Below are 27,615 nucleotides of genomic sequence, written 5' to 3'. Positions count from 1 at the left end.
TTAGTTCAAATTAGTTTCAGGATTATTCAGGATATATACGTTTGGGGTTGAAGTTCAGATTAGAGTTAGGTTAAGGTTCAGAGGTTGAGTTCATTAACTCATTATTATAAAATTAAATTAACATTCAGTTATATTCAGCAGATATTTAGTGGTGACCCCTGTGTGGGCTTGGCCTTTGGGTTGGGCCATAAATGTCAAGAAATGAGGAAAGTGAGAAAAAAGCCCACCTAATGCTAATTTATGCTAGCCCCCCATGGCTTTTTAGGAATATGTTAGCTTCAGGCTGAGAGCAATACAGTTGAACAGTTTGTCTATTCGAGATAGGAAAGAGTGTGATGGCTCATTTCTAACACTTTCTGAAACCTGGTTTAGCCGCTGCCTATATTCTCAGTCAGAGGACTTTCTTTTTATGACAGCGCTGAAATATATTTACATAATTCTGCAACAAAATTTATGTTTTTCCTGTTTTTAGTTTGTTAGTTTGCCACTTTTATCGTTAATGTTCTTATAACAGAATAAGAGGCGGGGATAATATCCCTGTATTCTGTTGTCTTGATGTGAATTGCCTTTGCCTAAGCTGATATGGTTGCCTGCCATCTGTTGTGAGTGGTTGCCAGAATTCAGAGAAAGAGGCATAAATCCCCTTTGCTGCCTGACCCCCTGAAAATGGCAAGCATTGCTGGCAACCCAGGCTGCTATGACCCTCAGCGTCTTGTTGGATTTGCCTTCGTCTGCTGTGGTTAGAGATGTGTTTTTCCTCCACCGAGCTGGGAACAGAGTGTCAGAAATGACCACGGGCCACAACTATTCTCCCATTGCTTTTCTCCCAGTCACCCCCCCCCACCCCCCCCCCCCCCCAACAGAGCCAGCGCAGACTCTCTGACCTAATACTGGAGTTACCAAATGAGCCCCTCATCAGGGTGCTGCGGAAGTGGGTGCAGGCTGTGTGCGCGCGCTCAGGCAGAAAGACAAACACTTAGATTTCATTACTGAAGCAGGGGTGTGTAATATCCCCCAGCACTTTTACACACTGCTTCACCCAGGGCTCAGTCTCAGTGTTAACATGTCATGGCATATAATGTTCGTGGTTTCTGTTGTGGGCATAATTAGACCCGCAGAAGTGTGTAAAAGTTTGATTGCCACCCACGGGCACATGCTGGTAGTTAGGAAGTGTATAGTTTAGTATATTTTCTTTCTCACACTCTAACACACCCACTTTGGTATGAGCACATTAATTATCTGGTTAGTTTGAACAGGTATTTTTGTGTTTTGGTGGCCAGAAGGACAATATTAAGAGCATCAGGAAAGAATTGTTGCCCCATTTAATTTAGTTGTTTTTGTTCTCATTTAGATTCATTTGTTTTACTCATGAAGAATGCATTTGATTGATAGTCTGATTAGCAAGCCACCTTAAGATACGAGAATCTGTCAACACAGAAACTGAAAGTTTGTAAGGTGCTCTTAGTGTCTTTTTGTGATCTTTTAGTCTAAAATTAAATACTAAAGCTCCTAAATGAGAGGTGTGTGCAATGGAAAATAGTCTATGTGCTAAACCAAATTAAATTTAAACTTTTTAAAGAGATTTAAAGTAGTATTATAGGAGAACTGGTATTTCCACAGTCAGGAATTGTAATTCGCATTTTCAGCCACTCTAAAAGAACACCAGCATTTCTGGAGGAGCTGGAGATACAGAACCATCACTGAAAGTAAAAGAAGAATGTGGACTGAGGTGGTAGAGTAATGCTACAGGATTTTACACAAATATGACTCAGGTTATACAGTGTTACGTAGTTCTCCCAAGCATTGTTCTGCCTGCTTTACAAAAGCTACATAGTGCAGTTTGCAGCATGCCAAGTTATTCCCAATATTAAGCTGGTATTCCTACAGGATGTTGCTTTAACTCATTGTAAAAGGCTTAAGTCAAAAGCAGATTTCTTCACTAACAGACACACATTAAAATAAGAGAGCTGATGAAATGAGTTTTCCTCCCCAGGACGAGCCAGCCTGCATGGAAAGTCATCTCTGCGGATTGAGAGGGTGCGCTCGGACGACCAGGGCTGGTACGAGTGCAAGGTTCTGATGCTGGAACAGCAGTACGACACCTTCCACAATGGCAGTTGGGTGCACCTCACAGTGAATGGTGAGTTTCTGTTCACATTAAATACTGTACATATGCAAGTCTTTATAGGCTTTCATGCTAATATCTTGATAGAGAGTCTTGTGGGTTTGCATGACCAAGAACTAACTTTTAAATATGTCAATTTACTGACACAGACTGTTGTTAACACTTTAGCCAGCTACTGATGCTATTTATTTATGGCTAATAAGCACAGGAGCGTTAATAAACTGGCAGCAGACTTGCACCCTTAGAGGTCTGTCATAGTGTTACAGGACAGTATAGGAATGCAAAGCTGTAAGGGGCTTTACCTTACAATTATTCAAGCATCTCCATGTATTAAGCATCCTTGCTGCATGTAATACATAAATACTGCAAAATCTGTCATGAACACAGCATAAGTCAAGGGAACTGGCCCTGGAGCATGCAGCATACCAGAACGCAGCAGCCTCTGTCTTATTGTACCTGTGTGACCGACACACACTGTGCACCTGCTGGCTCCTGTTGCTCGGGCAGCTGACAAACAAATCCCCAAACTGGTTGCAGTACATTAGCTCCTGCTCAACCCTGCAAGCTGTAGCCTGGAGGACTGTCTCCATGCTGCCTGGATGATGTGATGAGTACTCAACTCTTTTGAAAGCATCAGAAGCCTGCTTTGCCTCCCCTTACTGCAGCAGCTGCTGGGGAATCTAATGAGCATTTACATTCTGTGATTGCACTGGGAAGCAGGCAGGTTCTGCTTATTGTGGCTGCGTATTGAGGTCGCTGGATCACATTTCTAAATCTGGATGGCCCATCTTGCTGTCTCGTACTGTGTATACTGGAGCAAGCTGTGTGTGTGTGTGTGTGTGTGTGTGTGTGTGTCTGTGTGTATGCAGGGAGCACTAGCTGTCTGTGTGAGGGCAGATTGAAAAACACAGATTTGCCTTATCGGCTGGCCCTGCAACAGAGGGAGAAAGTGCGAGACGACAAGAGCCCTGCAGCAATCTGTGTGTGAGTGTGTGTGTGGGAATGAGTGAGAGTGACTTGGGTGAATGTGTGTGTACTGAGTCTGGTCTTAAATCTGGCAGCTCAGCACAGACAAGGTGGAGTGTTGACAGGCCAGTTTATCAGCTGTGTGTGTGTGTGTGTGTGTGTATGTATGTGTGTGTGTGTGTGTGTGTGTGTGTACCCCCACAGCCCAGTGTGACTAACGCACTAATATCAGTGCTATTTGTCTCTGAGAGCAAAACTCGGCTCTATCAACAGCCACAGTCATGCTACAGCCAGAGCAGGACACACACAGCTAGCAAAGTCTGAGCTTTGTGTTGGGTGACTGTAATGTGCCATTTATGCTTGTATTTTATTTATGTATTTATATTCTTTTATTTTTTCTTTGATGTATATATGTTGTGGTGGGGGCGCAAAATGCCTAGAGACAGTTTGAAAAGCCTATTTACAACCCTGTTATTGGCTATGCTATTATTATATGTTATGCTGTATTATATGGCGGCTCACAGGAGCCACGTAGCATAGCTTAGTTCTTTGTAAGAATATTATTATTATTTTGAAAAATATTACCTAGTCTTACTTGATAGTGTTGCTGTCCTCTCAGTGAGGTAAGATATGTTGAAATGGTCCATTCTGCTAGGGTTAGCTTTTAGCCAATGCCCGCAGCACCTCCTTCAGGGGTGCTTTCCCCGGCTGCCAGTTGAATGTCCCTAACAACACTCCTCCGAATGACACTTTCTTAAATGGCACTTTCTCAAAGCTTGCCCAAGCTAGGGGTAGCCTTTAGGCTAGCAGCTGCTAGATTCCCTGACTTTAGACATTGGCACAGGCAGAACTGTGATCACAATGACTGGTTTGCATAGCAACACATTTCCCAATAACAAGCACAGTCTGGCGGGGATGTCCTTGTGAAAGAGTGTCCGAGAAAACTTACTGGGCTTGGTGTCTGTAGATTTTGGGGGTGTAAATATAATGAGTCGAGACTATTATGTAACAGTTTAGGGGTTTTGGAATTGGATTGTTTTGGTTTTCTTTCAAAAGAGGAACAGCAGGGTTTGAGGTTCAGGGTATTTCTCTTCCATGTTCCAAGCTCTAATTCAACTATGCCAAGATAAATATAGTGCCACAAAGATGTTATCCATTGTGTTAGAAAACAAAATGTCAGCAGATTATTCCAAGACTGTAATTTTATTTTTGTGTTACTGATCATTACTGTACTTCTCCCATCTCTGTGCTTTACAGTACTCTTATTGCAGTTTTGTCTGCCATCAGTTTGATGTTGTCTTAAGCGTTTTTCTCTAAGGAAGTATCATTTTATGTTCCTTAATACCTTAAAGAACTTAATTCACAATGGATTAATTAATTAATGCAATGAACAGGATACGGTTGCCAAGCAACTTTATTAGAGACATTTCAATACTGTAAGGAACTTTTAACAGGGTTGCCATGAACTTACTCAACTGTATCTTCTGTTTTATAAATACAGGGTATAACTGCAATGTTGTACTTTTAGAGTATTATGCTTAATACCTTAATATTTTCCTCGATATTGGTGTGCAATGTAGTTTTAATATGCATTTTTTCTAGTGCATTTATTCTTACTAATGTAATACTTTTATATTGTAATATTTTATGGAATGTTCCGAACAGGAACTCAGATATTCTTCTTTAAGTGAAGAAAAAAGAACTAAAGAAGTCAGAAACTCCTACAACAATTTGACTCTTAGAGTTAAGCCCATCCTCCCATGCTCACACCACATGTCTTAACAATGGTGATTGTAGGGGAAAAAGTGTTTGGAAACTCAGTGCCCATACAGTTCCCTTACAGTAACTTGCATAACAAAGTGTTAAACAATAGGAATATTACACAAACACAGTAGCTATATCCTCAGAGTCACATTCTCACCAGGGGTACACAGTATATAAAGGGTGGAGCTATTCACTTAACACTCTAAGAGTAACCCAAGACAGAAATTAATTAATTAACCAATTAATTAATCAATTAATTATGAGTATGGATGAAATCAAGATCTCGAATATAAAGAATTGCCTCCAGCTGCTGCTGCACCAGCTCTGTGCCACATTGCCCCATGTGTCACAATGCATTCGTTTCACAGTAAACTGCTGTAAAGGAATTAATGGGATAAAACATTATTTTACAAAAATGCTGTTTTTTAAGTGGCTGTTATTTTACAGCAGTTATTTTGCAGCGTAGTCATCATGGGCAGGTATCAAAACACTACTACAGGCAGCACCAATGTAGACACTTTCATAGGCAAAAAACAAAACAAAACAGAGAACCAAGGTCAAAAACACATAAATCCAGGCAAGAGTAAGCATGGCTCAGAACTCAGTCAAAAAAGAACAGAGAGGTTGTGTGTATGAACAGTGTGTGTGTGTGTGTGTGTGTATGTGAGAGGTAATGAGCTCAGAAAGTAGCTGCAGGCAAAGTGATAATAGAGGGGTGGAGCCGGGGAAGAACTTGGGCTTGATTGAGCCAATCCCAAGGGTTGGGGAGTTGTGAAGGGGAAAGGGGGAAGAGGGAAGCCCAGGGAGGGGAGACATCAAGACAGTTCAAGTGTGCAAACACTTCTGGAGGTCTTTTTTTATTTTCCAGACATGTGATTATGGTGTGATGATATCAGATGATATTTCAGTCTGCTTTAATGAAGTTAATGAACTCATGCTTCGTCAGTATTGGTGTAAACGGCTAAATCCAGGCTAATTTGGATTGTTGGGAACCTCAAAAGAGACTGAGGGGCATATCAGTGTTAACAGTTGAGCTGCATGGTATCACTGTCATTCAGAGCATATGACGGAGCACTTTATGCCTCTATTTCACACTTAATCTCTGCTGTGGAAAGGCCCAATTAGCGGTGGCATGAGGACATTAGATGAGGTCATTTATTAATGTCATTAATACGTGTCTGGTGTAATTGCCGTCTTCTCCTTACTCTGACACTCCTGCAGCCCACCGAGAAATGCAGCAAAAAAGAAAAGCCTTTACGTAACTGTCATGAATATATGCATGTGGCCCTGTGATGAATTTCCCGAGCCTTGGGGAAAGCTCATAACGGGGAAGGGGAGTGAGGAGTGTGCTGCAGGTTTTGCTGTGCTGTGCTGATTCTGCTGTGCATTGTGGGCTAATGCGGGAGCAGAGTGACGCTGAGTGAGTGGCGCTCCGCCAGCCTGTCAGAGAAGGGATTTGATCCCAGTTAGCTGCTGCTGTCCGCCTTAGAAACGCTGCTGCTTCTACTGTAACGTTCCTGTGATATTCTCACCCTCACAAGCTCAAAGTGTGAGGCACATGCCACAGGGACAAGAGGAAGCAGGAGGGAGGGAGGGAGGGAGGGGTGGAGATGATGTAATTCGGCATCAGCGCTGCAGGGTGTGAGAGCATGTGTTGGTAGGTGGGTGCATGTGTGTAGGTGCATGCATATGGGTGCATGTCAAGTGTGGCACAACATGTAAATGTTCATATACAGTCAGTTAGTGTCTGTAAAAATGACCCCCTTCTGTGTAGTTCTCTAGTTACTAGGTTGTAATATTTAATTATCATTTAAGACCCTTTTTGCCGGGCTAGAACACATCTCTCTAGTCTGCTGTAGCTGTAGATTTACAAGCCATGCTTCTGGATATTGCCAGAGAATATATTTAAACAGTCTTTACATCATCTGAAGGTATTTGGTGCTGTCCAGTTTTGATGGGTTAATGCAGAATAAATGTTTATGCCAGACAATAAAGTACATAATTACAGTATAATTACTGCTGGACTAGCTATTAATGTACTCAACCATGTATAATAATAACTATAATCTGCTCAGATAATATGCAACACAGTTAAAATCCAGTGATTCTTCTTCTGATCAATCCCGTATGCACAAAAGTGTTGGGACACCTGCTCATTTACTGTTTCTTCTAAATTCAAGGGTGTTAAAAAGTTGTATTAAGAGTTTATCATGCTTTTGTTGGAATCTCTACTTTCCAATAAAGACTTTCCACTACATTTTTGAACATTGCTGTGAGAATTTGATTGTATTCAGAAACAAGAGTGTCAGTGTGGTGATGATGTTGGATTATCACCATCCTACTTCATCCTTATCCAACTTCCCGACTCAACGAAAAAGCATTGGCCAATCATTCCAGAGGACACTGTTCCACTGCTTTACAGCTCAATACTCTGGTGTGATGCTAATAGGTTCATCTGCTCCAGAGATTTCTATTCTATTGGCAGTATTTCTCTAAAGAGATTAGACGAGCTGTATGTGTGCATTTGCTTATCAGTGTCATTAACAGGTGCAACCTAAAGCCTAGCTGAATGCACTCATTAGAAGGGGTGTCCACAAACATTTGGACATGTATTTCCGGTAAGGTACCTAGGTACTCAGTTATACCATTTTCCAGTGAGTGATGTCATTGGTCCGTGCCAGCCTACTTACATATTGTTTACATATACCTGAAAACCACCTGACCACTAACTAGGGATGAGAAGTGTCAGTAAAACTGGAGGTTGCCAATGAGGATGAGAATGAGTATGTTAGCGTACAAGGTGCGGTCTGTTTATATCTGCCCAGTAGGCTGCTCACACTAAACTAGCCCTCGGTTTCATGAAGCTGAACTGCCCAGTTCAACTGTCTGCTGCAGAGGGCAGCAGGTAAATTTGCCTGCTGAACAGCTTTACTCCTGACCCCTGCTCATCACTAATCTCTGCAGGATTATTATCTGGCCAAGTAAGACAGGGGAACAGCAAGCAGCATTTCTCTCCCTTAGCCAGGACTTCTTTCTCCAAATCCACTGTAATCAAACGCCTGCTTTTAGGAAGTGCTTAGAGACTCACTTGCTGCTTGCTAGTGTGCCACCATCATTATTAGACCATAACCGTGCACACAAGGTCAAGCTATTTAAGGAAGAAAAATCCTCACAGAAATCCAGACATATACAGTAAAGGGAGGGAGGTAAGGCTCTAATATTACGAGCTGATGCCGAGAGCAGAGGGAAAATTTTCACGGCTGCCAGAGCAGCATAGCGTGTTTTTTTTATCCGTTTATGTAGCATGAGCAGGGAGTCTTTTATCCTCTACCTCCATTTGATCTTCAGACATGCCTGTCAAGGTTGCCTCTCTCTTTGGTGCTGTCTCACACAGAGAGGAGAAGATGTTGTCTGCTTATTTTGGACATTCTCCACGTTCCGTTTGACCTGCGCTTCCGTTCTATATATTATTTACCAGTATAACATTCAGAACACAGTTATTTATAATACTGTGTAAAGTTTCTATGGGTGAATTGTTAAAGGGCCCACAACATAGAGCTCTGAATACTCCTATTTTTTGAAAGAGGAACACAACATTCACTCCCCAGTCTCTGCAGTGTCACAATGGTCAAAACGACCAGTGCATTTACACATAACTGGCTATTAACCTAATTAGCCATGTCAGTGTACATTGTTGTAAAGAATGTTTCACTTCTTTTAGTCCAAAAACAGGGCAGCCCATCAGAACAGAGATACAGACACACAAATCAGCCATAAGGTTAAAACCACCTGTCTAATATTGAGTAGCTTCCTCTTGTGCTGCCAAAACAGCTGTGACTCATTAGAACAAGGACTCCAGAGGGTCTCTGAAGGTGTCCTGTGGTATCTGGCACCAAGACTTTAGCAGAAGATCATTCAAGCCCTGTAAGTTGTGAGGTGGGGCCTTCATGGATCACATCAGTGATTCTTGGGTGCCCATGACCCTGTCGTTGGTTTGGTTATCCTTCCTTGGACCTATTTTGGTAGGTACTGACCACTGCTTATGGAATAGGGAGTCTAAATGTAAATAGGGAATCAATTTGGTCACAGTCTGTGTTTATGGTAAAAAGAGTCTCTATAAATTAAGCAACAAAACAGACCATGTTTCAGAACACATGAGGGTGATTAATGTCTGTGTATGTGTAATGTGTATGAATGTGAACAGCCTGACCATGTGTTAGTCATTCTGATTGTAATGAGCTATGCTGGTACACTGTAAAATCTGATGAGGTATCTGCACTCAAATCGTGTGAGGAAGCAGTTTAATAACAGCAATTTAATAATGACCTGAATTGTTGAACATAAAGCCATACACAGCAGCAGAGAAAGCGATAACATGTTCTTACAGCCTTTAACACTGAGGCTAGGCAACTGTACCACATTACAGATTACTGCTGACCACATAGGCGGAGGTAGCCTCAGGGGAATGACTACACAATGGAGAGTGGGGGGTGGGGGCAGGCCCAGTATGCAATTAGATAGTACTAATAAGAAAGGTGTGAGTTTTACTCATCAAGGTTACTCCTCCCAAAAATAAAGGTCACTCTAAATGTCCCTATATTGAGTTAGTTTGACTTAAACTACTTAAATGATCCCCCTAGTATTTAAGTTATTGAAGGTATTTAAGTTAAGGTAGCTTAAATAGTTGGTGCAGGTTTTATAGTGTATATGTTTCAGATAATAATTAATCTCATGGTTAGCCCACGCAATGTGTATGTATTATGCATACTGAATTACATCTAGACTAATGATAGTGAGTTACATGAAATAGTTTGAGGCGTACTTTTGATGCCATTTAAATGCAGTCGTTTTATTCAAAGGCAGTCTAATGCCTGTCCTATTTATAGATCCTGACAGAGATGTCTTTCAGGGACTGGCTGTTTAATTTGCTAACAGTCTGCTTTGCTCGCAGTCTCTTTTGTTCCATTTTCGCATTGCTTTTATGCATTGAGGATCTGTGCATCATTAGTACAAGCTGGAGATGTCAGTTGGAGTGTCAGCCTACATTACAGTTCTGATTTTGGGGGTGTTCCCTTATGAAGCATGAACACTACACTCCACACTACTACTGTACAAAAATTGAGGCAGATTATCAGTAATCACCTCATGATGACCATTTGGATGGAGCTGTGTTAGTAGCCACAACATCATGGTCACTAGCTGAGGTCAGAGGTTCAGTTATCATGACATGCAGGCTAAATACTTCCTTCCTAGAGGCGAGGGTTCAGAGTGCAGAGCAAAGCGGTTAAATCTGTTCCTGCATGCTGGCAAGTCAGCGCTAATCCTGTGGGATTTAATGAGATCCCCCAACAGGGAGAGAGTTGCTGTTGTTTAGGCTCAGCCTCATGCTGGTCTAGATAGAGTTCTAAATGGGCACGGGCAGCAAAGCCGTATTCCCCTCATGTCGTAACATCAGAATTGCTTTCTGCAGATAACTACACAGTGCGAGGAAATGCTGAAAAAAGCAGTTGTAGAAATATGCTACGATCCACATTGAAGCAACCCAGAGCAGTCTAATGCAGTTATGAACACTGTGGGCAGATTTAGTGGACAGAGCAACACAAACACACATGATATTGTAGCACAGAGCTCAGAGAGTGAGCTAGCTCTAGTACTGCTACACTCCTGAATACAGGCTTCTTACTGGTTCTTGGTTTGCTTGCATGTATCCTTCTAGGAAACTTCTTTAATTGATGTAGAACCTTTCAGTGTGTTGAGGCACAATAAACATTAAAAAACTCCACATATTTGCACATCTTATTAACAATGATTGTTCTTAAACATCCACTGAAAGAGGTTCTGCTATGGCACTAATGCAAAGATCAATCCAGCTGACAGATGTGGGATGGACGTAAAGGTAGAAGAACGCTGTGCAGTGAGGTTGCCTCCTTCTGCTTTTATTCACAAGCTGTTCTGTATGATGAAGTCATTTCCAGGGCAGAAAGGTGCTAATTGGCTGCTAGACAGCTGTGTGTTTAATGAAGAGATGGTCATAGAGTGTAGCTGTTGAAAGGTCTTGTGACAAAGTGGGCTCATGCTTTTTTTTTTAAGCAAGCGGACGTTCAGCTCGAGTGTGTAGTTTGCGATGCTTTTCAACTGCAACACCAAAGTCAGAGTAAAAAATTCTGACAGTGAACTATGCTATGCAATTCTGTATTTGATGAAGAAGCAATTTCTGGGTTAGTGTAGACATCTGTACACAGTACAGAGAGGTTAAAAGGCTCAACTTCTGAAGCTCTTCTTACCAGCTTTATTGAGCTGTGGCGGTCCACATCAGTCAACCCGCTCTTTATGTCACCATTCCAACAAAGTGTGCCAATAAAATATTCTCAGTTGATTTGGATGTTTAAATGGTTCTTTGCCTGTTTTAAGTTTTTTTGCATGGGTGTATTACTTTCTTTATCATTGGTTTACTTTTTTAAGCAGAAAAATTCTTGTTCAAATGTCCTGATCCACTCTAAATGGAGAAGCACTTACATTTATACTGTAACTGTACTCTGTTAGTTGCAATTTCTCGTTGTATTAACTGACATTATTGCTTATGTTCTGTACATTTTGTCCAACCTAGCAACAGCTGCTACGAAAGAACACATTTGTGGGCGAGGAATGGACAGGTCAAGTGGAGTGCACTGTGCAGGCAGATGATGATGAGCTGGTTATGCGGCAGCCACAGGCAGGGCTGTTGAGTCGGGAGCTGTCCGCGGTGCTGATGCTGTTGACTCAGGGAGCTGTCCGTGGTGCTCATGGCCTCACAGGCTCGTGTGGGTGCTGAGCATTCATCAGAGTGGGCTAAGCCATATGCTTCAGTGACTCTGCAGATGGCGTCATGGTCCACAATCATGCAACAAGGAGATCACTAGAGAGTGATGGGCAAACTATAAGTAAATTTGACACTAAGGCCCAGCCATGCTGTTTCTGCTGCCATCTGACAGTCTATTAGCATGTGCACCTTATTCGTTGGTCAGTCACTGTGCATTCCTTTAGATGCATTGTCTATCTGTGGTAGAGCAGTGTCAGTAAGCACTGTTGCATTATTGTGTATAGTTAAAATAAAGCAAAGGCACAAAGGCACACATGTATACCCTGAAGTGTATCAGCATCTCCACTGTTAGTGGGTTATTGGCATTTTGGTCAATAGCTGCTGTCTGTGTAATTACTGTGGCAATAATCATATGTCTGTAATAGCAATACTGAAAGATTTGATGTTTAAATCATTTACTGACGGTATGATTTCCAGGGTGTGATCTTTGATTACTGTTGCCAGAGCACTTTGTAACCTGCAGACTGAACACCTCTGTGATTTGTCTCTACTCTCAGCAATCTGTGCTCAACACTTTCACTAATTAAAACCTGGCAACCCAAGCAATGCCACCCTGCTCCTGTAATGCTCGCAGCAGGCGTGGGTGACTAATATTACAGGTTTATGTAGCGATACAATCGTGTCATCATTTCTCTCTAACTCATTAGGGGTTCATTAACGTCTGCTGGCCACGGCAAAAGACGAAAGCCAATGCCTGAGCACTAATTGAGGGATATACAGAAATTCCACTATAGAAACCCTCTTTAAATACATGTCAGGGAGTGAATGTGTGTAAAATCTAGTCAGTAGTTTAGGGTTAGGGTTAGAGAAAGGTTAAATGTAGAGTTAGGTTTAGGATTAGGTTTAAAGACAGGCATACACAGTGCAATTTTAGAAGTCTCTAGAAGTTCTTTGATCATGTACGGCACTGTGGGTTCTTGTACTACGTGTGAAATGCAGACCCTAGGCCCGGGTACTGTCTACATAGCCTAAAAAAACATCAGTTCAGCAGAATATGTTGAGAAAGCACATAGCTTTGATAACTTGTGCCATACTGTGTGCTGAAATTTCACAAAAAAAGAGGAGACATACTTGGACTTGCAGGTGACTTGACTGTGCATGTTGTGGGGGTGGGGGTGTTTTCAACCTGCTCTATGTATTCTCTGACTCGAAGACAGATTTTGCAGACAGCCGGCTAATGAACATTTCAGTATCAATATGTAACTGTATGTTACAATAAGCAGGGTAGATAACAACAAACAGGGTAAATAACCAAAAGAGCAAACCATCAGCAAACAAAGCCATTGAAGCCAGATGAAGAGGGATTCTGGGAAATGCAGTTCAAAGAGTCAGAGAAGGCAGTGGTAGAGGCCAGGGACATCTTCAGTGTGCAGCTTTCGGGAAAATAGCTTGTCACGTCAAGAAATTGGCTTATGACACTGTTCAGACTACGGGGACGAGCGGCCAGAATTTCTGACGTCAGATGCCAGCCGATCGAGTGAACATTCAGGCTGATCCTGCAATGACCAAATTAGGCTTACAAATGAGCTCAAATCACAGTGTATGTCTAGTTTAATATTCTGTGCTGTGTTTTGTGTGTGTGTGTGTGTGTATGTGAAACGGGCTGTAAAGGATAAGTAACAGTGTAAAAGCCTAAAGATTACATATGTAAGTAGATAAAAGTAGCTAAAGTGATTATATATGATCATGAGATCAAAGCCTCAATGGAGTGACTTATTGGCTCATTTCATGATGTGCTGTATGTGAGAGAGAGCTTGAAGGCAGAGATGTGCCAGCAGTCTGCGTGGATGATCTAGATCTCCATCAGTCTGGGATAAAGAGGATTTGCTCATTATAGTTTGTGTAAAAGGAGGGTTATGGCGTTTGTGATTGTGTGTAATGAGCTCTGGCTATCAGTCCATCTCTTCTCTCTATTGACAACTCGGTTGCTCCATTTTGGGCCGCTTTCACTCCTGCTGTGCAGAAAGACCGTCTGGGTGCTCTGTATTGTCTCACAGATGGCATTAATCTGATGCAGGTGAAATCTTCCTTTTCTGATTTTATATCCAGCATTATTATTATTATTATGTCACAAATGAACATTTGAGTAAGTCCTGTGCCACTAGCTCAGCTGTCCTGCTCATTTCTTGAGGTATTCCAGTTTTCTTTCTGCAAGATTTCTTCTTTCAGAATTGCTCCTCTTCTATTGACAATGCTCCATTCTCAGTATTCCTGTTTCTGTCTCTTAGCATTCCCACTCTGTTCTTAAATTAAATTGCTGATCCTTCCTCTTAGTATTTCTTCCCCTTGTATTTAGTTCCCCTCGTATCCCGGTTCCTTTCTCTTTGTTCTTGCTTATTTCTGTTGGTACTTCTGTTTTTTATTCTTCTTGTTACTTTCTGGCAGCATTCCTTAGTAGCAGGACCAGCAAAAGCTGATTTTCTAACGTAACGTCCTGTTGTCTCCTTTCTCCTTTCCTATTTCTCTTTCTTTCTGTCTGCTTTCTCCTCCTCCTCTTCTTCTCTCTATTCCTGTTCTTTTCTCTCACTATTCCAACGCTTTCAGTATTCCTGCTTGTTTGTCCCAGCATTTGACTTTTAATAATGCTGTTTCTCTCGCTCAGTATTCTTGCTACCATGTCTCAGTATTCCTGCTCTTGTCTGTACACTTAGCTTTTCTGTGAAGGAAGTGCAGCATCCTGACGTCCTGTCACTGCTCGTCAGTATGCTCAGCCTCACACTCAATCTGTGTGCGGTCGGGAGTGCCTCTGTGATAAGGAAATGACTTTTGGGGCTGAAGGGGTCCTCATAGGTGGCTAGACTTACAATCAGTCTGGTTGCACACTTGCATGCACTAAAAATCTCTCAAAATTCGACAAAGTGACCCTCCCAAATATCAAACGTGATATGAGTCCGTTATGAGCAATTCTAGATGCAGGAGCCCTGGATGTCCAGTGGACGTGGCTGCTTGTTCCACAGAAATAGCCCGTTTGTTTGGTCTCTTTGGCCCAGGACCTTCATATGAACCTGTCGGAGATGTTACAGTGCAGTTCTGTCATTGTAGGTGATGATGTGGTGAAATGCTGTATTGAATGGAATGTCTCCATTGATTAACCAGCACACAGGTAGATCATATATCTGTGACTGCAGCATACACTGTTGAATCTGATCTAGGGGACAGCCATGTCCATGGTGTGTGTTCAGGGATATGCTGTCCTGGTGATGGGGCAACGTCTTGCCCTCCATGTGTCAGTAGAGCGAGCCGCCAAAAGTCCTGTTGCGGCAAGACTTATTACAAGGTCACACCAAGGTCAGTCCTGCTTCCATTTGTGTAACCGTGCAGATCTCATATCTCAAACATATGTCTCATATGTTGCCTTGAACTGTTTTTCTGTGAGTGAGAAAGAACGTAGCTTGTCACATGACAATGATGAGTATTTATACCCTCTATGGTACACTGCAGTGTGAATATTTCACTCACAGTAAATGGTTGAAAGGCAGATTTAAAGTTTAAAGTTCAAAGTTTTACATGCAGTATACGTCATTATACACCGTACAACTAGCAGTGCAATGCTTTCACATGAAACAACAGGATAGAATATAAAAAATAAGATACAAGAAGATACTTAACCTAAATTAAGTACAGTAAAAATAATGGGTAAAAATAGGATAAAAATAGCAGTACTTACACTAAATTTACTTTTAATAAAAAAGGAATGTACAGTGCAGGGATGAGCCATCAAGTGTGAAGTGCACCAAACGCAAAGTGGATGTGCAACACAATGATGTGCAGCTGAGCAGGAGGTAGTAATCATTTTAATTATAAGTGATATGTTCATTGAAAAGTCCTGTGTGTGTGGAGGAGTGGATGTAGTCAGCAGTCTGTATAGTAGACATTCCTGGGTCAGAGTCTGAAAAGCTGAACTGAATAGCTTGTGCAAAGAAACTCCTTAAAGTAACTCATTGCACTTTTTTTAGTTAGCTCAGTTTAAGTCAGTAGTTCTCCTAGCTCACATTTGTATTCTGCGTCTCAACATTACAACTCAAAAAACGTATTATGAGCTAAATATTTGGATAACTTTGAATACATAGTTTGTGAGATTCTTTGTCTGTGTCTCTTTTGCTGAGTTTACTGTTTATTCCCATCTGCAGGTTAGGACTCATCACATGGTAGGACGCCTGTCTATTTTCGGGCCCCTGACCATTGAAGTCTGTTGTATTGATGGGATTTCAGTGTATGGTGTAGTGTCTCTTGATAAGCTGGCAGTTAAACAGTTGTGTAGCAATGTGCATGTCCACGAAAAAATGGAAATGTAGCCATCATTTCAAAAGCCTTCCAGACTGGGGAAGATAAGGGAAGTTCTGAGATACAAATGGTAATATTAGTAACCAAATAGAGTTTCTCAGACAGACTAAAAATAATACAAAATATTAAAGCAATATCAACTGCAGCCCATTTACTAATGTTTTTGAGGCTCCACTCGATATATGGAACATATTGTTGATTAAACTGAGATGAAAAAGTACAAAAAAATGAGTTAGGAGCACTTTTGTTAAGTTAACTCAAAAGGTGCTTGGCAATCAGTTATTAACAGTGCTTCTTCTTTTTTTTTTACAGTATAATGATATTTTCTGTGTATTTAAGTGAACTATCACTATAGTAGCAACACTCATACTTACAGTAGGGCTTTTCTATAGTTATTCGTCTTCTGCAGATCTGAACCTGCTCTTGGACAACTTTCAGTTTCAGGCGAAGCTTATCCCAGTCCACTGGGGAAATAATTCTGAATTCAACAGTCCAGAACTGGATCTGTGAGATCTAATGCTGCACTTTAAGATTTGAGCTCCACTTCTCTGGGTACTCTGGGAGATGCTGCCACAATGCCTATAGGAATCCCTAAAGCAAACACATCTTACACAGCACTTTTAGAGATTAATCAGTGATGAGAATATGACTGAAATAGAACTTTATAAGCAGATGTAACCACTGATTTTTTTTTCTTTCCCTCTAATTCAATACATGAGAGAGTGCTCTAACAGCTCGCTACATTAGTGTCCCCGAAGTACGTGCACGGCTTTGCCATGCTCATGGAATCTACTCAAAAGATAATCTGCCTTTTAAAACAAATCACATATTTTCTAAAACTCTCAAACATTCAGTTAACTTTTTAATTAAAAGCAAATGAACCCCGTAACTAGTTTTTCCATGCGACAGTGTCCTTGAGAAGCTCAGAGGTATTTTATCATTTTAAAATAACAAGCACGACAGCTCATTATTAAAGGAATGGTTCAGCAAAAATCAGAGTTACATAACTAATCGATCGGCCAAAACATGCCTGCCGTGTTTGTAGGTGTACTATATATTGCTGGCACAGATGTGCAAATGCACACACACAGCTTGTCTAATCTCTGTAGTGCCAATACATTAGAACTCTCTGTAGCAGATAAACATGAACCAATTGGCACCACGCCAGGCTATCGATAACAGGGTTGTGGGTTCGATTCCCAGGCTCAGCAAGCTGCCACTGTTGGGCCCTTGAGCAAGGCCCTTTACCCTCTCTGCTCCCCGGGCGCTCCCCGGGAGTTGGCTGCCCACCGCTCTGCTCCATATAGTGTATGTTGCCATACACTTAAGCACAGTGTTAGTGTGCTTAAGTTTATTGCTGTGCTTAAGAACCTTGAGGGTGAAGCTTTAGCGTTAGCAAGAAAATGGTCTATACGTTAGTTCAAGTAGCCATAGATAATATGATAACACAGTTATGTTAGCGTTAACTGCTACAGTTTTTTTTCTTAATATCTGATTTTGATTAAAAAGGCCAGCCAGATGGGATATATGAGGTGTGCAATATCACTCTCAGTATTAAGAGCCACACACAAGGTAGGGGTTGGGTTAAATGTTCTGATGAGGCCAAGAAAGTTCATTGTGCTGAAAGAACAGACTGTGCTAAGGAGACCTGCTCTGTTAGCATATGTTTAGCCAGAGCAACTCATGCATATTTGAGCAAGTAAACTGGCTGTGTGTGATCTGATGCGGTTCACACACAGGCCTGAGGCTCACACACTGCTGCCAGGACGAGGATGAGGAGGAGGATGAAGGCCTCTGAGGGACCAGATCCGTCCAGCTCTTCACACTTCTGCTGCCAATTAGCTCTCACCTGTGTGGGGGAACAGTATGTGTGTGTGTGTGTGTGTGTGTGTGTGTGTGTGTGTGTGTGTGTTTGTTTGCTTGCAAGAACATCTGCCTGCGTGTCACCACAAAGCCTTATTATAGCCCAGCTCCTCTCACAATCTGTGCCTGTGATCCGAGCTTCTGATTTTATCTGTGGCTGGTGGTGGAGACTTCGGTACAAACACTCACACTCAAACACAGTCACTTTGTAGGAGAACGGTTCTTTACTTAAAGGGTCCATGTGCTACACAGTGTTCTTGTATTTCATTTTTTCCTCTCGGTGCGTAGTTCATATTGTATAGGTTGAAGTAGGCTAATGAAATACGATATTTGACAATTTGTTAATTTTTCATCTCTTTACAAATAATCAGACTGGTCTTTACTGTCTTTATGGGTTGCTTTTCTAGGCAGGGATAAAATCTTTATTTTCATGGGGAATCTCCATTCAGAATGCTTTGTAGTCCAAGACTTGGCTTAATGCCTGTCCAGGAAATTGACTTTAGACCCTGTTTACACCTTGTCACTATCAGGATCAGGATTATAGCTGGATAAGGCTAAATCACATAGGATGCAAGAGTAAACGCACCCAAGACAGATACAAATCCAAAAGTCTTAACCACTTCAGGAGGTGGTTCTGTAATCATTGCAGCATAGCAAGTGAATTTGCATATTCCGTCTCACGCAGCAATCGGATTTCAGTCTGAATAACTGGAGATGCATTTGACTACCAAGTGTAAATGCATGTGGTTAAAATCTTATGAGGATACAGTCCAGATACTAGTCACATGAAGTAAGCAGGTGTAAATGGGGTCCAAGAATCTGTTTACACCTGGTCTTTTCATGAGTCTTAAGTATCAGGATTATATGTGGATCACTCAAATGTCCGACCACTCAGACCACTACAGGAGGTGGTTTGAGGAGAATTTGAACCACGTTATAACACATGCGTGTAAACGCCTCCGTCTCTCCAAGATACATTTTACAATTAAACCCCCTCCCAGTACAATCGAAACACCAGTAATAATTGCCATGCAATTCCATCCCACACAGTGATCAGATTGCAGTCTGACCAACCAGAGATGCACCAAAATTTAAACGTATGTTAATATACAGTTCAGATATTAGTCACATAAAGGGCTCAGGTGTAAACAGGGACTAGGATTATTCTTGAATGATTCTTTTTTTTTTAAGAGCTACACACACTTTCACTTTTTCTAAAACAACTGAAACTGTGTAGTTTTACATGATATGGGGAATTTAATGTCTGGTAATGTACATGCTTGCTGTAAGTTCATTAGATTTGGCAAGAAACCATTTGCAGTGTTTAAATCAAGTAAATTCAAAGTGTAAATTTTCAGTGTGGTGACGAGACATATGTGTGTGTGGGCCTGTAGGGGATGCATGGTACAGATGGCACAGAGCCGAATGAAACAGCTCTATTCTGAGTTGCACTCCCTGCCTCTCTCTGGCAGTAATCTCTAAATGTGTGAAGGACATAGTTAGCAGCGCTTGTTTGGAAAGCTCTATTTAGCCCCAGCAGAAAGCCTCTTTACTGACACTGCAGGTGTGACTGGCACCAAGCAAACACACCAGCCTGCCGGAGCCTAGATTTATGTCTGCGACCAGACGAACAACATAGACTGTGTGTGAACTGCACTGCTTCTGTGCTGGCTCTTTGGTTTCTGCACACTGCAGGTGTAGGGCAGAGCGAGTCTGATTCAGCAAAATAAGCGCTGCTTCTTCAGTCTGCGCGTGTGTGTGTGTGTGTCGATGGCTCGGCCTGGCGTCAAGTGGGTTCATTGGAATACTGTGGCACTCTAATGCGAAAGGCTGATTAAAAGCTGAGACAGGCCTTAAGATCAATGCAAAAATGCGTCTGCGTCCACTGCAACACGCTCATGCCAGTCATACAATTAGCAGGCAGTTTTTAACCCCTTAAACTTAGTATTTAGTTATTAGACTTAAGGCTTTTGCTTAGTAACAGATGTCACTCATTATTTTGTCTATTACTTGAGTAAGGATAAACAATAAAATCTGGACTAAACTACACATTACTAAACCATGCAGAGATTTTAATACCTAAACAATGGTTAGAAGTGCAAAGTTTTGGTGTTGCAAGGCACCATTCTTGGCTATACAGATATACTATATGGACAAAAGTATTGGGAGACTTTATTGTTTCTTCCAAAATCAAGATTATTTAAACAGAGAGCAATCCTGCTTTTGTTGGAGTAACTGGAAATGCTGTGAGGATTTGATTGCATTAGGCGACAAGAGCATAGGTGAAAACAGGATGTTGGATGATCACCACCCACCTTATCCCCAACTCTATAACTTAATCCCGAAAGTGCTAGATGGAGCACCATCAGTCCAGAGAACACAGTTCCATTACTCCACAGCTCAGTGCTGGGAGACGTTATACCCCTCTAACCCATGGCTGGCATTACACATGTTGCCAGAAGAAAGACTAGACAAGCTGTTTGTGTGCGCATTTGCACATCTGTGTCAGCAATGGCTGCAACTTTAAAGTAGCTTAATGCATTAATTAAAAGAGATGTCCACAAACATTTGGACATAAAGTGTACAATTGATATTTTACCTTGAGTTAAATTAGTTTTCAAGTTCATTGAACATCCAGTTGTAAGTTAACTGAACAAGAATCATTTGGTGTAGTTGCACAGCTCCAGAGGCCTGGACTTGTGGATTCAATCCTGGCTCTGGTCACTGTCTGTAGGACAGATGTGCGATGCGTTTCCTCGTGTCCGTGTTTGGTTTTCCTCTCGGTACACACCTCCTCTCAGTTGGTGACCATGCTAAATTGCCCCTAGGTGTGAGTGTGTGGGTGGATAGGTGTGTGTGGTACTCTGCAATGACCTGGTGTCCTGCCCAGAGGGTATTCCTGCCTTGCATCCAATTATTCCAGGTAAGCATGCGGACCCACCACAGCTTTGACCAAGTAAAAGGACAGAGATGGATGGATGACTGTCTAACATGATTCAGGAATAAGTTGCTCTGGATAAGAGTGTCAGTCACACACTCCCGTGGTCTTCCTGTGTCTGATCAGTATTGCAGGTCAGTGCTGTAAGAGTGTGGTATGTGCTATGTATACATGTGTGTGTCTGAAGCTAAGCAGGGAGCAGATGGAGCTAACTAAGTGGACAGATGTCTTGTTGCTCTTGGCCTTGCGGCCGCTTCTTCCTCATAAACCTCTCTCCACAGACGCCCAAAGATCTCAGATTTAATCAAGTGGTTGAAAACATCTTTAAAGATTTTTTACTGCACATCTCTCTCACCCGAGTGCCTGTTTAAGAAACATGGCCACCCTTCTTACTCACCAAATATTAACTCGGCCTAGACAGCAGTTTTGTGTTTTACTACAGTTAATAATCCCCTGACAAGACAAGCAGGTCCCAGAGGGCCTTGCAGTCCAGTAGAGACTGGTGATTTACCTGCTCACACACCGTTTTATTGTTTGGTTATTAAACTTTTACTATGAAACATGCACACTTTGAACATAACATACTAGTTAAGAACTCAAATGTGGGTCAGTTATCTATAACTGTAACTATTTAGAAATGAGCATAGCCAAGGTGTAAGATATGTCCCCAGGCTTCTGCTTTTGGTCTGTCTCCGCTGTGTTCATACAGTAATGGTGGGCCCAGAGCAGGACTCCACACTCAAGAGTCTCCAGAGTGCTTTCCCACCACTATAAATATTTCATGCACCTAAAACATCCCCACTGTGCTCCACACTTAAGCTTCTCGCCTCACTCTCTCAGCCTTCACACAAATGTGGCCAAATGCTTTATTAAGGATGTGAAAGCTTGCAGTACAGCAGGCACTGTCAATAAGAAATCTGCAAAGAACACTTTTTAAAGTGTATGTCCATTATCCCTAATGCTCCAAGCAGAAAACCAGCTGAATTATTACCAACAGTTGCAACATTACTTAGACATCTCCCTCCATTATGTCATTCTCAGGAGAATCCCATGAATCCTAACACTTTCTCGTAGCTAGTGCCTGCCCTCCTGACACCCACTGTTCCTCAGCTAGGCAGTATTGAGTATAAGTCCATGGGAAGTCTAAGGCCATATTTCTGAAAGTACACATCCAGTTGTAGTCAACCAATCGTATAGGTAGGCTGACAGAATCAGACCATAGCCTGACAAATTTCTGTACAAACCAGACTGTAGTCTCACACTTTTGTGTCCGAACTAGTTCATAGGCCCATAGCATTCTGTCCAAACAAGTCTGTAGCCCCATATAGTTCTGACTGAACAACTTCGTAGCCAGACAAGTCTGTCCATACAGGTCTGTAGCACCCAAAGTTCTGTCCAAACAACTTCATAGCCAGAATGTAAACCAGACAATAGCCGAAAAAAAGTTTGTCTGAACCTTCCACTATTCACGTGATGCAGTGGTGCTGTGACATAGAATTTGCTCCAAATGCATGACCTAAACCCCAGCAAACCAATAGCAAATTGTTCCTGATAACCTTATAAAACTTAAAACTTAATAAAATTGTAGAGCTAAATAAACATATTTAAATGCTAAACCATTATTTTACTGTTTTACAGGCCACATTTCACCAATATTCCTTTCTATCCCTCCCAAATATTCATATTTGTACACACATTCGCTACGAGGACCTCACTTGAGTTAGAAAAAGTAAAGCTCATGCTGTACTTACTATTGATCAGTGTTGGGCCCAGGTCAGCCTGGAATCAGAACTTGGCACAGGGAGTATCATGTGACTTTGGTTTAGCTACTTTCTTTCTCTCTTCAGCAGTTATTGGAGGGACAGGCTGCTTGCTCACACTGTCGCTACTAAATCAGAATCTCAGGAGAGGAGATCTGTGCAGTGCACTGAAGTAATTCATGCATGGACTGAGAAAGAGAGAGAGAGAAAGAGAGAGCAGTGGGATCTCGTACTAAGTGCTCAAAAATGCCTGAATATGTGCATGGAGAGGATTCATGGCCATGGTGCTGTGTGTGTGTTTGCTGCACAGGTATGAACTAACAGCACAGATGGACTGTTGAGCACCCTGACGGTTATCGCTGTGGAATAACTCACTCCTGTATGGGCTCTTGACTAAACTAGTGTGGATTATTATCATGCACCTGACATGTTACCATCTAAGTGTTTTTCTTCATAGACGACAATGAGCTGTATGAGGAATTTCAATGTCTTAATGACTCTCGTGTGTTGCAGCTCCTCCCACCTTCACGGACACACCGCCACAGTACGTGGAGGCTAAAGAGGGGGGCAGCATTACTCTGAGCTGCACAGCCTTTGGGAACCCCAAGCCCTCAGTCAGCTGGCTACGGGAGGGAGAGACCTTACAGGACAGCGCCAAGTATAAGGTAAATCCAACTTACACCACCGCCTTTATGAGCAAAACTGTCAGCATAAATATACCCTTTGATTGTGTGCCATTGATGGACTGCTTGCTTGTTTCTTGGGCCAGGATAAGAGTTAAGATGACCACACAGCTTGCTTTTAACATTCTAATATATCCAACATCATCATTAGTCTTGATAAGTCCTGATAAAAAGCTCCAAAAATCAGCATAACCATTTAATTCCCAGTGGTTGTGACGTCAGCACAATTTACAACCATGAGATGTCTGACATCTCTGAGGACAGAGTCTAACACATATACAAACACAAGATGATGTTTTAAATGTAATGGACAGTGCAATAAAGTCTCATCACGATAACACCGGTCATGAAAGTGACAATGTAATGGCGTAGGAATAAACTGACAACAATGTGCTACATGTGCAGGCTTGTTCTGCCATGATTGTGTTTAACTGTGATGCTGATCTGCGCTGCAACATGCACTGCACTGCACTGCGCCTGCAAGCGTTCATGTGAAATTTTAGCCAATTTAGATTTTATGACTTTGCTTTAATTTGATGTGGAAATTAGTGCCGGCTCTCAGACGAGGCAGAATCATCACCCAGTGCCGAAGGGAGGCCCGAAGCATACGCGTCATGGTATACTGTCACATTGGCTTAATTGAGCCATGCTTATATTGGCAGTGAGGGATATGAGTGGAGAATATATAGTGGGTTTGGGAATGGCAGGCGAGCACTGTTTGTTTCTCTTTCCCTCACACACATGAACATGTACTCCGCTCTCCATCACCATGCTCATCTTCACACTCCGTTCCCCTGTCAAAAAGAAAATCCTACACAATTGTAGTATTGACTCGGGGAGAAGAGACCACGGCCCTCCTGTGTGTTCTCAGCAGTGCTCATTCGCTCTTCGTACTTCAATGAAGAGAGTGATTGCAAAGAGTGTGTTTGTGCATATTTGTCTGTGTGTGTTTGTGGCTCTGCTGACAATGCGAGTGCTTTCATTGCTGGTTCTGTACCTAAGGGGCATGTCAGCAAACAGCCTGTGACCACTCTCACTCTCTCTCTCTTTAGTCTCTTTCCTTCTTTCTCTATCTCTGTCTTTCCCTTTGCTTATTGCTCTTCCAAAATTGTAGTTCTAAAAGTCAGCTGCTGCTGCTACTGGTGCAATTACTACAGCCCCCCCTCTCTCTCTTCCTCTTTCCCTCTTGCTCTCTCTTTCTGTTATACACACTTAACACTTTTAACAACTATTATGGTCACTAGGGTCGACAGGGAAGCAGGGCTATGGAGCGTTTGACCCACTGTAAGTTCTCTCCAGCCTGTGGTCACTTGGCCTGTATGTGATCACTTCTGGCCTCTGCTTTGGATCTCAGAAGGTCAGGAGATACTAGCAGAAAAAAATGTGGAAATCCATGGTGCTCTTCACCCATTTTAAAAAAGTCTTTATTAAAAAGAAAGCAGATCTCTCTCTCTCTCAACATATTTGAGGGGAGCCTTCATTAGAGAGAGTAACAACACAAGCTCTGTTCAGATGTTCTGAATAACCTCAGTTATTAATGAAGTGATTCACAAATGTCATGTTACAGAACAGAGCCCAAGAATGGTCTCCTTTAGGCCTCATAGCTACCCCATATTAATATTAAAGTAGCATTATGTGAAAATTGGAATTTCTTGCTCCTGGCTCCTCCTACAGTCGGCAAGTGCAGTTTTTACTTTGAGCCACCCCTTAAGGATATGCTTTACACAAGCACTTCTGGACAAGATGTGAAAATACACAACTGTCACTGAAAGTGAAGGAAGCATGTGGACTGAGGTGCTAGACTTATTTACGTAGCATCACACAATTGTCACAAGCATTGTCCTGCCCACTTTACTAAAGTGACGCAGTGCAGCTAGCAGCGAGCCGAGCCCGGAGTACACAGTTCTAGAGTTTGAGACAGGAACGGTAAAAACCAGCACACAAAGCAGAGCATAACACTGGGTTTAATGGGAACTGTGTGCAAGCTCCGTAATTCCATCTAGCGATTGAATAAGAAACTGCATAGTCCTGTTATCAAGGAGCCTTGTGCAGAGCTGCTGTGATCCTGTACTCGGAAATATGATCTGATTTGGATGATCTCAGGATTTGATCACTGATCACCTGTTTTGGCTGAAAATCACCCAGTACCAATACATAGCCTATTGATTTTCCCATCTCTAATAGCGATCTCTGTACTCATCTATTTCTTGAACACATTTTAGTTTACCCCGAGTTACAATTAGGTTCTTCTTGTGTTCTCGAGCTGTTCTTAATGAGTTCTGTGTTGGATGAGCTGATTAGTGGCTGCTGTGTGTCAGGAGCAGGTCTCTGTCTGATCCTGTCTTTTTATCCTGTGTCTCTTTCAGAAAGTGCCACCATATTGATCAGGTGAAGTACTGGGAATTGGAGTCCTCTAGTGTGTAGTGTGCATGGCTACTCTGATGGACTATGGGAGCATCAAGGGTGTCTGTGCTTGTTTGATTGACAGTTGTCCCTGTAGAGTGCAGAGCTGCAGCTGCCACTCTTAAAGTCCATGATGTGTAATCAAATTGGAAGTGACAGATATTTGCACACTTTTTTTATGACTCTCTCTCTCTCTCTCTCTCTCTCTCTCTCTCTCTCTTTCTCTCTCTCTCTCTCTCTCTCTCTCTCTATCTCTCTCTACTTTATCCTTTTGCAGTCCTTCTCTCATTATATGGGTCCATATATATGCATGGTAAATTACACAGTAAATTGACTATTTGTGACTGCATTGTTTATTATAATTATTATTCTTATCATTATTATTATTATTATCGTTATTTAGATTACAGTTATTTATCTTTGCTTAGCCTAGCCATCATCACCCGGAGTCAGAGAGAGCACAATTTTCCATGCTGTCTTTGGGTGGGTAGATGGCGCTCTCTCTCTTCATCACTCTTAAAGCGATGTTGGCTGGCGCAGGTGTCTGTAAGCTTGTTCGGTAGAGGGCATCGGCTGCCCGGTGGCTAATGATGGCTGACTTCGCATGGTGACTGGCTTTGAAAAGTCCTTACCCTCCTAGTGTCAAGAGCATTGCTGGCGCTGGAGGGAGCTATGAACCGGTGGGTGGGAGAAAAAATTCTTGACAAAAAAGGTCAGAGATACAAGGTTGTTGTATGGCATTGAGGATATGTTAGGTTACACGGTTAACACAGGCCTTTCTCCTTTTGCTGTATTGTTACACTTGCAAAACTACACACTACATTAGAAGAGGTTTCAGTGGATGGTTCCTTACAGCAGTTCTTTACAAATAATTTCTTTGGGATTCCACATTTCAGTTCTATCCCTCTGCATTGTGAGTAGGGTTGCAGTATGGACCAAATGGGCATCCTTGAGGACTGGTTTAAGAAAAATGTAAAGAACCTTTTTTTCTTCTTAAGGAGATATTTTTGTTTGAACCTTTATTCAACCTTCACATTTCAAAGATTTTTTTCTTTTCATTGTATAATTCTTCGTATTATTGTTGTTATATCTCAGCTCTAATTCTCACTTTCATCTGCCACTTTCACACACCAAACATGACTCACTTTATATTCAGAGACACTGGTTTAATTGGGTATGCTGCACATGATTAAGGACTATTACTAATTATTAGAGCACTGATAATACTAATAAGTACAGCGGCCATTGCTGCTCTATACCCAATGCAATCTGTCTAGTCTCTGCTTAATGGTTGTATAGTTATTTTATTATGTAGAAGTAATTTGTGTTATTTATTTCTTAGTTATTTGCATCCATTCTCTGTTTGCACTGTAGTTAGCTGTTGTTAGGTGTTAACATTGATTTTATTTTTATTTAACATTTACATTCATGTCACATTTTAATAATTTCCAACCCCACACACCTGTCATAAAAAGAAATGGCAATAAAGTTAACTTTGTCATTGACAGTTAGAGTTTTTTTCTAGAGTTAAACATTCAAACCTAAAACAGTTGTGGAACTTTTTTAGCATTTCTGAGATGGAAGGCTTTCTAACAAGAGTGACAAAATTCATGACCTCTTCTCAGTGCCGGCTCCAGCATAAGGAGGTCAAGCAGGAGATGAAGCGTGGAGCTGCCAGAAAAGCTAATCTCACAGCTATAAAGAACAGCCATTGTAGACCCCCTCCTGCTCCTTAAGCATTCACCACTGATCTGTCCTTTGCTTTCACTGGTCTCCGGACCCTTGGCTAATTGCTATGCTCATTTGCGCCGTGGGTCAGAAATCCGTCCCCTGCTCCTTCTCCATTTCCGCCACCGGGTGATTATGTGAAGTCACCGCAACCGAACAATGGTCATTGACTCCAGTGTGGGATATCTGGAATGGAGTGATAAGCTCTTTATTTTTGGTCAGATGAGCCTAGAGGGATGTAC

The 27,615-nt window shown here is 41.9% G+C and overlaps 1 protein-coding gene across 6 annotated transcripts in view; it reads left to right on the top strand.

Annotated features, from left to right (window-relative positions):
* Positions 1-27,615, top strand: part of igsf9bb (immunoglobulin superfamily, member 9Bb) — a 130,853-nt gene that overhangs the window by 38,827 nt on the left and 64,411 nt on the right. For all 6 annotated transcript variants that reach the window (XM_072661477.1, XM_072661475.1, XM_072661476.1 and 3 more), the window contains exons 3-4: positions 1,994-2,140; positions 23,073-23,224. In XM_072661477.1, the coding sequence (XP_072517578.1) occupies positions 1,994-2,140; positions 23,073-23,224 (299 nt within the window). The remainder of the gene's footprint in view (positions 1-1,993; positions 2,141-23,072; positions 23,225-27,615) is intronic.

This window comes from Salminus brasiliensis, chromosome 18 (assembly GCF_030463535.1).
Source record: "Salminus brasiliensis chromosome 18, fSalBra1.hap2, whole genome shotgun sequence".
NCBI classification, from domain to species: Eukaryota; Metazoa; Chordata; class Actinopteri; order Characiformes; family Bryconidae; genus Salminus; species Salminus brasiliensis.
Note: the sequence above shows the minus strand (reverse complement) of the source record. Positions and strands in the feature narration are given on the sequence as shown.